General features: G+C 38.6%; 1 protein-coding gene across 1 annotated transcript in view; it reads right to left on the bottom strand.

Annotated features, from left to right (window-relative positions):
* LOC146471622 (TBC1 domain family member 1-like) overlaps window positions 1-8,311 on the bottom strand; it is a 33,942-nt gene extending 25,631 nt beyond the window's left edge. Inside the window, exons 1-4 of the mRNA XM_085120093.1 lie at window positions 7,683-8,311; window positions 3,859-4,587; window positions 2,324-2,419; window positions 2,115-2,238 (exon numbers count right to left, since the gene is read on the bottom strand). Of these exons, the coding sequence (XP_084976219.1) occupies window positions 2,115-2,238; window positions 2,324-2,419; window positions 3,859-4,587; window positions 7,683-8,225 (1,492 nt within the window). The 5' untranslated portion in view covers window positions 8,226-8,311. The remainder of the gene's footprint in view (window positions 1-2,114; window positions 2,239-2,323; window positions 2,420-3,858; window positions 4,588-7,682) is intronic.
* Between the last annotated feature and the right edge of the window lie 2,943 nt (window positions 8,312-11,254).

The raw sequence follows: 11,254 nt of genomic DNA, 5'->3' as shown, positions 1-11,254 counted from the left end.
ATTAAATTACTATTGATTTTTCAAGCTAAATATAATAATTTTCCTCAAATATTCAAGTCTGCATTAAAATTAACACAATACCAATCAGACCTAGGGTGCGTTTTTTTGGGAGAATCCAAAAACGGATTTGTGATCTCAGATAATTCAGATCATGGTGCATCAAAGGAACCGACGAATCCGTGGATAGACCCAGGGTTGTAGCTAAGAAATTTGTCTGCCGGTTAGCAGAGAAATTGAGCCGGCTAAAGAACGCGCGAAGTGCCTTCTGCCGTCGCCGTAGCCGACGGGGAGAGGTAGTTATGGGAGGGGGTCGCCCCCTCCCATTAGGGGGGTCTGGGGGGCCTCCCCAGGAAATTTTGAAAATTTTAATTCAATTTGGTGCACTCTGGTGAAATCTAGGGGCTCTTTTATGCAAAAAGAAACAACCATTAAAGAGAAGGTCAGCTGTGGTGCCGCAGTTTGAAACATGTGGTACCGAGATTCACCCTGCATTTATTCAAAATTTTCTCCCTCGCTTTGACGCTTCCATATTCCCTTCATGTGGTTTTCGTTGTTTGGCGTTCCTTGAACTCTCTACCAGGTCTGTTCACTGTGCCCCTAAGGAGAATAACAGACCTGGCTTCTGAGCAGACAGTGCTTTGTTTTACTTCAGTTCGTCAATCTATGCTGTTTTCTTAATTCTCCTTTTGGTGAGCTCACTAGAAGAACAGTTCTTTATTTAACACGGTAAAATCTATCAGGAGTTTAAAAATTAGAAATAACCTAACTCTCCTAAACAAAATTCAAAACCTAACTACAACTAATCTAATCTAACTAAAACCCGTTTTTCATGAATGCCGTGTATACTCTAACATTAAAAATGAAAATACCCCGTGCGTAAGATTTTCAACATTTACTTAACATTAAAGTATAAATGAGAACGAAAGCTACATCACTTTCCATTCGTTCCGAAAAGATAAGTGCTTTTACGTTTGCACTAGAATATCAGAAAATCGATTCTTATAAACGCTTAGAACTGCAAACAAAAGAGCTGTCCATCGTTCGTTCAGCTGTTCATCCAGTTTCGCGGGTTCGTTCACTCGGTTTCTCGTTCGTTCGTTTTCGCCGGCGAGCACTCGGCGGACCGTTTACGTTTCTGGTTTGTTTAGTTGTTCCTCCGTTTGCCCAGTTCTTCTTGCTATTCATGAGCATAAACATGCTATAAGCAATAAAATTTAACCAATTAAAAGCTGTATTAAAACATTACGAAGAAGTTCCTTCATGTTTTTTTTCTCTGTCATGCTACAGAGAAAGACTTCTTCTTTCTCCGATCTGACACAAATACCTGGTAACAAACTCGTTCCCAATCTTTCGCAATGCCTTGAATGCGGGGGCTACCAAGCTTCGTGTTGACAAGATGGCGGACGCAGAAAACGGAAAGAGGACACGGTAAACAAGTTCTCAAAACAAGACTTTATTTCAATTACTTTATGGCATCGATACTCAAGGTAGTCAGGAGTTTATTCAACCTTTTCTCTTGAAATATATTATTCTAAATCGAACAATTGCTTGTGGGTAACTAAAGAACTGTTCATTGCCCTTTTAACCGAGTGCTTGCCACCCAAAATTCAGCCGGCGATGACCTCTTTCCCAGCCGGCGAATTTCGCCGGCAGCCGGCGCTTAGCGACAACCCTGTAGACCCATTTGGCTAAGCCAATGTTGTACCCAATTCAGATTCCCCAAGGTTAAGATTCTTTGTTTATTGCATTTGCATTATAATGTAGCATTCACATTTAAACGATATGGAAATACTTAGAACAAAACATTTTATGCCCAAAGGATTTGAATTTGGTACAACATTGCATTAGCCGAATAGGTCTATTGGTCTGTAACTTTGATGCACAATGATTCAAATGATCTGAGATCACAAATCCGTTTTTTGATTCTCCCAAAAAAAAACGTACCCCTAGTAAGTTATCCAGACATTTGATAAATGGGGCACTCATGTATCAACAATTTTATTAGCCATAACAAGAATCTGGAATTCTGTAATTTAGTTTGTCAGACTTCAGATTTGGTTTATGCAAGGGGGATAATGGATGGAGAAAAAATATTTTGAAGTTGTAACCCTTACCCTCAAGCTGAACACACAACTGATGAAGATGATGGAGTGGACACATGTCACAAACTGATGTAGGGCCTGACGCTTGCCATGCATTGTTAAATGCTTGCCTTAAAGACTGCATGACATCATCCACCTGCAAAAAAAGATCCATGCATTTACTCTGATTTCTCAGTACAGTGCACAAAAATGTAGACAAGTACATTTAAGACTAAACTGACCAGTTGTTCAGACTGTCCCTTGAAAACATAGCAGTAGTACTGTCCAGTCTTGGGATCATGGCAGATGAAACCAAAATGCTCAGGCGTCTTTGTTCCCTGTGATTAGAATGATAGCAACAAAACTTGAAACAAGCAAGATAGCAGACAAACTAAACAGAAAATGAAGGACTGAGAGCCTGTTAACCACCTTACGTTGAATTAAAATTTTATTTGTATTTGAGTCATTTTGGTCTTGCACAGATCTTGATTACATTGACGGGTATTGTAGAAGTCTACTTAATAGCCGGTTGAAAAAGTGACGTATGGTCCGTCAAAAGCTGTATGAAACACCTTTAAACTCAATATAGAATATAAGCAGAAACAGTACAGACTGCAACTCAAGAAAAATGCTTTAAATCTTTTTAAATTAGCCCAAAAAACTCACAGATAGCAATGAAAGCAACAGACAAAGAAAGCTAAGAATTCTTTCGAATCTCAAGTCTGAATTTAGAACGTACAGTGTATGTCATTCAAACTCATATTTCGCCATAGTGCGATAATACCCGAAACAAGCATGAAACAAGCTAATTTATATGTGCAGCACACACAGCCTGCATTTCACTGAGTTGCCTTTGATAAGTCATGTATACCAATGAACAATGAGATTCTGTGTTGGGTAAGAAATCTAGGATGCCAGATGTCTGACCATTAATTTATTATTTTACAATACAAGTGTATGTTGCTTAAAAAAAAACGATCTTGAAGGACATTTTTCCCACTAAGCAAGATTATTTCCAGTCCTGGTTTGAACTTGGGTGTACTCAGGAGTGAGGGAGCTGGCTGGGGAAAACAGTGTAGCGTTGTGAGCAACAACCACATCAACCCCAGAAATTGTGTCACCCAGCAAGGGATACAACAATTTTGAAGTAGAATGGCTAAAGCCCCATTACCACCAACAAAACATGTTTTTATGCATGTTTTGTTGGTTTAATAAAATGAAAATTGGTAACAGAAAGCTGAACCATTGGCTTTGACATAGGATTCAAGTAAACTTTAACTCAATGCTTTCATTTGTGCTAAATCTGTCGTTGACAAAAATCTGAAAGCAGCTTTTATGAAGGAAACAATAATTTAAACTGTGTTTAACTAAACAGCTTTTAAACATGTTTAAGCCTTGGTGTGAATGAGGTATAAGTTTTAAAAGACAAGGACACACACTGCACCTTTGTCGACACGCCAAGTCTCCTAGTACATGAATTTATCATAACTACATTAAGCTTCTCCACTCCTGTCCTATGTCATTGCAAAACTAGACTCAAAATAGATTTTGATTATTAGATTTATAAATTATAAGATTATGTATTTTGTAAGCTATTTGCAAACTATATATTGTATTACTATATTCTATTTTTACTAGATGTTAGGGGGGTCAGCTTCATATGAGGATTTAGTTCCTCCCTGCTGGCACCCTTTTTGCATTCTTTCTTGATAATGCAAATAACGTTGTTATAAATAAATAAATAAATAAATAAATAAATAAAAATGCAAAAACAAACCTGCTGACAAAAAGACACTTCTCTCAGCCTTCTCTCCATCAGCTGGGCTTTTGAGGAAACACTAAGACAAGCCACTGATTGGACACTGATTTTAAAGAGGATGTTTCGATTTTCTCCAACATTGCTAAAGCTAGAATTCCTAGAGTGGGTTCTGACATTCCGCAGGGCAGGATTGTTTATTTTTGAAGAATAAATGTCTTGCTTTTTGTCGCCATCGCTTGCAGACCTTGGTCGTCCTCCAGAATTACTTTTCAGTAGGGTTGATCTACCCTGTTCGTCTTCCTCAGTCCTTTCCTTAGTGCTGTTTCCTTCACCTTGAAGTATTTGTGCGCTATCAAGACTTTTTGTCTTTTTTGCTAATTGATGTTCATTTGCATGATTCTCATCGTTCACTACCAATGGTGTAACTTTCTGTTCCTCGTGTTTTGCCTTCAGCTGTTGCTCCAGATCACTCATTTCTGAGCGTTTTTGAAATCTCTCCACCAGTTCATCTATAAGTGTAGGCGGTGCTTGCCTATGCGACACAATCACTCTGCCAACGTACCATAATGGAAAAACTGTAACTGCCAGATTATCGCATGCTGTCTCAGCAGAAAGATTTGGACTGCTGTGATTTTTTGGCAATGTTGGTTCTTCAGCTCTGCTGTCTTTTCTTGTAGAGGACATATTTTGGGCTTGGTCTGCAACCTGTTTTGCCGCATCACGGATACATTGCAAAAACCCATTCACCTGTGACAACAACAACAACAATGAGCTTTTTCTAGGCAAAGTACTAAGAGCTTTACGCCACTTCATGGCATGACTGGTGGCAAATCATAGGAAAAATGCCTAAGTCCAATTTTTTTCAACACACTAAATAACATAATGAACATTGCCTATTTTCACTTTTAGATTTCTAATCCACCATGATGTTGCAATGACATCTTTGCCACAATATTCAGGAAGCAGACTTGTAGTTCTTTCCTGCTCAAAATAGGACAAACAAAGGACATACATGTAAAATTCCAAAATTTTTAGTGCAAAAGAAATTCATTCCAGTGAAAACAAGCAACAACCCCATCTATGCTAAGAGGCTACTTCACTATTGTTTTGCAAGCATCCATTCTGGGGTGAGGGGGAAAGTCTTTTTGAAAGGCCATGAACATAAAAAGCTGACTATAATTCCAAGGACAATTATAACGGGGCGAGGTAGGCCACGCATGAATAAAATTATCTGTAACAAAAAGTTCACAGTTTCTCCTTTCACAGATCCTTGTAAACAGAAAAATCACACTGTATCTGGCTGTAGAGACGGGTTACAAGCAAGGAAATTGCACCCTGTACACTTCAACGTAAAGAACCAGATTTGATCCGTTTTCCACAGTTCATAAAAGACTACTTGGTAATGGCAAAGACAGTAAACGACTGTACACCACAGTTTTTAATGAAAGCTTGAGATTAACCTCTTAGCTCACTAACCCAGTACTTAGCTAGTAGTTAACAGGTCTGATTTAACTAGCCAAAACAAATTTTCACTGTCACAGTTTTACTAATACATTTTACAAAAAGGGGAGGTAGGGAGGTCAGACATTTTCATTAGATGGGTGATAATTACTTTAACCACCCACAGCTGTAAACTTAAGGTTTTTTCAATGTTTACAAATAAGCATTGCATTATTATTATTGGGTAAAATTTCAAGATGACCTTAAATTAACATGAACAAAGCTGAAACTCCAGGCATGCAGTACCAAAAGCATCCAAATGAAGGTCTTGTTCTCTTGATTTTAATGATATTATTAAATAATTTTTATCTTTGTTTTCACTCCAGTACTTTACATTATTATGGCCGGGAAAATTAACGCACAAAATCTACTAGCCAAATTGAATTTTTACCGGTCTGTGCCCCGTAAGGAGTAGAGAGCAAACAAAGAAAGTTGAATTTAGTTGAGTTGCACAGTCAAATAAAATTAATGTAACAAAGCAAAATTATTAAAGAAGACAAATTATTCAATCTAAAACTTGGATCTAGCAAGGTGGTTGTGGTTGCCACTTTCAAAACAGAGTGGTTTTGGTATTTACATGGTTGACAAAAACATGTTGTTGTAAAAACACGCCACTTTTCATTGCATTTTTTATAACAATACATATTTTTCATTGTACCTTAAATCACCATGATTTGCAAAACATGTGGCCGAACAAATACACATGGATATACTCACTGCTACATCAAAAGCAATGAGAACTGCTTGTTGTTCTCATAATTTGCGTTAATTGTCGTTTTGCCAAACAACTTAATTTGTCAGACTTGTAAACATTAGCTCACTTCAGTCGGAAAAACAAAAAACCAAAGCACACATATTCAAGCCATTATCATGGCATCACTCTATACACACATCACAAAAAAAAGACAGAAATATGACCATTTCAATTCAAAACCAGAACAACCAGTTAGAGTGACCGGTAAAAACAATATTATTATTCATTATTTGAAAAAAAAAAATAAAAAACACCTATTACATCTGCATAATCCAGTGAAAGAAAGTGCAAGAATGGATTTAAAAATATCAAAAAAAGTAAATTGCAGTAAATCTTTACCTAAAAACCAATTTGAAAAAGATTTACATGTTAAGAAAATTGAAAGAAAACGTTCAACTTATTTAAGTTCAAAATAACTGATCCATTCAATCATTTATATTTAACTATTCTTCAAAAACAGCTTTAAATACATTAGCATAGGAAAAATTGCAAACCAGCAATAATTATTGTTGTTGGTTTCTTTTTTCTTTAATATATTAACACATTTTGAGGGCAAATTTTTCGGTGATCGACTTTGTTTATATTTTTACTGGAAAAGACAGATCCAAGTATTAACAAAGAACAAAATAAATTCCCTTGTGACATGACAATGTTTGTTCGGAACAAGGGGATATTGTGTGACATTTGTTATGGTACATACATGCTTAGCATAACAATTAGGACCTTTATTGCCTTGAACTTCAAACTGAGAGAGATGTAAATCCACGTACATGTACGTGATTTGAGTCCAAATTATAAAGCTTTTTACGTGCCAAAATTATTCAAAACACAATTACGAAAACATAGAAAGAAAGCCTGAATAAGACGTCAAAGGATATTTCTCAACCAAGGCGATTTGAATCAAAGCCACTGGCGATTAGCGAAATTCACATGGGCTCAAAAAAATTTTCGCTTGACAAAATTTATTGATGTAAACAAGATTTGAAACAATAAGGAAAGGGGCATGCACGGGCAAGAAAAATATTATTAAAAGAGATATGGAAAAGTGAAATATTCCAAGAGCAAGGTTAATGTCGGGGAAAGGTTCAAGCTTAATTTTTTTTTTCCAGAAGCCGCAATTTGACCCAAGAACTAACGCATTATCAGCACTCATGCTTTCAACAAAACATATTGGTTTTCCTAAATCAGTGACAAGGTCAATTTCTTGTGGATTTCAAAAACATCGAGTCTAAAAACGACAGCAGCCATTATTAAAGGTGTATCATGTTTCTTTTCGTCAAAGAATATCATATTTTTAGTCTGTAATGATCTAAGTTGTGGACTATAAAAAGATTCTACTTTAGCAAGAAGGGCTTCTACATTTCAAAGAAATTGCGAGAGACATTGCACAAGAAATGCGCGCAATAATGGGGAAAATTACATAAGGTGACAATATCCTGTTTATGAAAGCCGTGCGCTTAATTGTTAGTCGTAAATGCATCCGCTGGGGAGAGTACAGAAATTTTTCGTTTCAAAAACGCAGTATGTAACCCCGTATGACAATCACCTAAACTATCGCATATGTTATGTTACAACGAAGTTTGCTTACCGAACTTGTTTCGACAGCCTCAAAAACGTAGCAGTAACAAGAAGCGACTTCGTCGGGTATTTTCGTCAGATACGAAAAACATTTCTTGTCCGCGGAACGGGCGCAGCGTGTTATGGTCTGCACTTGGTGTTGAAACAAAGTCTTGCTGGACGAACAATCGACTGCCTTCACCATCATTTCCTCGACGTTCAAATCAATCGGCGTCCTTTCTTTCTTCCTTCTGACCTCCGCAATAACCCAAGGTAACATCGACTGGGTGTACCGCTTGTCCAGCACTGCACTGCCCGCGTAGATGAATCGGAAACTGCTCGCTCCGCTGTCCGGGTTCTCATATTGTTCTTCGCTGCTCGATTGTTGTGGCTGATCATTGTTGGTCGTGCACGATTTCTCCGCTTCGTCCGATTCCTCGAAGCTTCCAACGCCACTGTCTAGAGAACTAGACATAGTAAATTGGTTGGTAGCTGGGGGAGTTGTTTTGGACCGCCGCCGACCCGGTTTCTCATCGCCTTTTTCCTCCCTCTCTCCTTCCAGACCTGCATCCATCAGAAACAAGAGCGCGAGTCAAAAAGCACATGCGTGGTAAACACGAGGGTTCCGCTCCGGGGGAGCCTCGACCCCGTGTGATCGTTTCGCTGATACAGCGATTCTGAAAACTCCACGGTCCGATATTTTTAATTAAATATTTATCTTAATGAAACTTTTTGTTTTGGTGCTTTGTTGAACACCTGAATGTTTTCAAAGTTATAGTCGAGGAAAAATGTGTTGTTCTAAAATTAACATGTAATTGTGCCACTAAGACTTATAAAAGCGTCGCGTCGAATGATCATGGAAGAAAGAGTTCCCCGGTATACCGAAAGCTATCGTCATATAGTACTAAATCATTCATTGCTTTAGGCCAGACAAGTCTCTCTTTAAAGAATTAAAATATTAGAAAATTCCCCTCTGCCTCTATCAGTTCTATGGATGCCTCTGGCCTTTTAGAGGTTCTTTTCAAAATTTCCGAACATCACCCCCTTCACTATTAAATGGAAGTCTCCCTCGCCCCGAGGGCCTCTCTTTCTCTCCTTCTTATTCCGTCACAAGTACGGATGCACCCCTTCCCTCCCCCCCCCCTCCCTTGACCACCACCCCCAAAACAAATTTGGAGTGTACGGGGAATACGCTTACACAGCTGATGCTGCCTTTCGCACAAAACGCACAACACCTTTAGACAATTGACCCTAAAGAATTGTATATCCGTCCCTGAATAACAAGAGAATGCAAGTGGCATTATTTGCATGACCGTGAAATACTTCCAGCGTTGCAAAAGCACGTACGATTGCCTAAAGAGTTGCGTACTGATAAATGTAGCCTGCGAGCAAGCTCTCTTGGGGTTTCCCCCTTCCGCCCCCACCCCCAAAAGAGCTTGCTCGTAGGCTATGATAAATGCGATGGGCTTTTGTTTATTAATTATTTTGTCCCAGTTCAAATTTATGAATTTCACATATTTCACTTCCAGGTAAGATTTCCGCACAGCCGCATACATAAATTATGTATACATTTTGCGACTCAAACTGTATTCATGCTCGTTCTTTGTGCAAAAGTGATGCATGTGTACTTAATCATGAGGCTGCCGAAACTAGACTGCATCGGTGAAGATTGGTCATGCTGGTAGTGATTATTTATTTATTATTATTTTTTTACGCAACTCAAAACAATTATAATGAAATTTGAACTTGATCAATTGCGTAGTTATCGAAAGGGAGTTCGTAAGAATATAGAAGAGCCGTACTCAGCAGGACTCAGCATAATTACAAATATGGATCGAGTAGCGGTCTCTAGAGCTTTCGGCAGCCCGGCTGTCTGCTACCTTGATTCAACGGATAAAATTAATGTGTGAAAACTGAAATATAAAGAAATTTAAAAATAGCGAATACTACACGTAAATCAAAAACTAAAAATACACGTTCAAAGAATGTTGACAAGACTATTAACGTGTCAAAATCAGTGTTTGTTTGGAAGTGTCAGAATCAATTAATGTTTTTTCTAAAAGAATGCCATATTGTTTTGGAAGTGGGCATGAGTTGTTATCAGCCGTGATCATTTCTATTGTGTGTCAAGATTCCAGCGTTTTTCTTGTACGGATAGTTCCTTTGTCGATCATGGCTGCGTTGTCAAAGTCAAAGACATGATCGAGTGTCCATGCGTGGTTCGCAATGTTAGAGCCTTTGGCGCATTTCATTGTGTTTCTGGCATGTTTTTTTTTTCCTTCTGGTTTTGAACAATCTACCAGTCTCGCCAATATAACTCCATGAACACGAAGCACAGGGAATTTTGTAGACTATAAATTAGTTCCCTTTCCCTTCTCCACAGTTCCTCTTTTTCTCTCAATTTTTCTCGCCACCTCCCCTTCCCCCTCCCCCTCCCCACACACACACACACCAAAAAATCCGAGGAGTACTCCACCCCCTTTGAAAAAGAGAGAGAGTACATTGTTTAGGTTGAAGTCCTGAGCTAAATTCACTACACGGACATCTGAAAATAGAAAAATCAGGAGGCTTGTTTGCAAGTACCCTATCGGACACTTGGGGTACGAAAAACTGTCATTTAGGTAAATAAAAAAAAAAGTAAAAAGGTGGAAGCTCTCGAACAGACCAATCAAAAAGAGGTGCAGAGTTTCTACTGCCGGCATGTATACGTGAAAGGGGTACCATCTTCTGTGGAAGGTATATAGCAAGGTCATCTTTTCTGTCAAAAATGGTACGTAAAAGGGCGTAAGGAACCTTTCGATATAAAACTTTCTTGAGTATACTTCCGAAGTAGTCTGCAAGAGAAGGCACCTTTTCCGGGGGGGCTGGAGTCCGCTTTCGCAGGATACATGCGAGGGGGGGGGGGGGGGGTAAAGTAATTACCGGGAGACTATGAAGAATGAAGGCAAGAAACAAGTTTGTTCGAAAAGGACGCACCTTGTCTGGGGTAGGGGGGCTATCGAAGACACCACTATCTCATGAACATTACCGACAAACTTTTATTGGCCTTAAAATTTTAATTGATACAGATATATTCAGCTAGCAAAAGTCAGCATCGCTCGACAAACAAGAAAAGTGAGGTTTGAATATAATCTTATTGTCATATTTTACTGCTGGATAGAGGGGTGGCTATGCAATAAAGACACTATCTTTTGAGGTTGAGGAACTGCGGGTGTTGGCAGAGACCACCATCTATTTTGTGGTTTGGTGGGTCCTGTTCCGAGTATGGTAGTTTTGACTACTTCCCAAAGAATACCTTTCTGAATGAGACACTGATGGTAAGTAATTATATTACTTTTTTAGTAATAAACCCCAGCCAGGAGCCCAACCAGTGGATATTGTCAGTTTTCGAGCTTTCTGATTGGCTTGATCAAAGTCCGGATAGTAAACAATTATACACCAAAGCGGAGGTGAATAGTGGCGAATATTTACTTTGCTCGCCATGTAAATAATTATTTAAAAACACCAGGGAAAAATACAATTCAAATGACCACAAAGTTTAGAAGTCCGGGCAGGACAACGTACAAAAGCCACGGGGGTTCTCCGTCCTGTTAAATAATTTAC

Source organism: Pavona decussata, unplaced genomic scaffold (assembly GCF_977016875.1).
Source record: "Pavona decussata unplaced genomic scaffold, jaPavDecu1.1 SCAFFOLD_102, whole genome shotgun sequence".
In the NCBI taxonomy this organism is placed as follows: domain Eukaryota; kingdom Metazoa; phylum Cnidaria; class Anthozoa; order Scleractinia; family Agariciidae; genus Pavona; species Pavona decussata.
The sequence above is the reverse complement of the archived record's forward strand: the minus strand, read 5'-3'. Positions and strand labels throughout refer to the sequence as shown.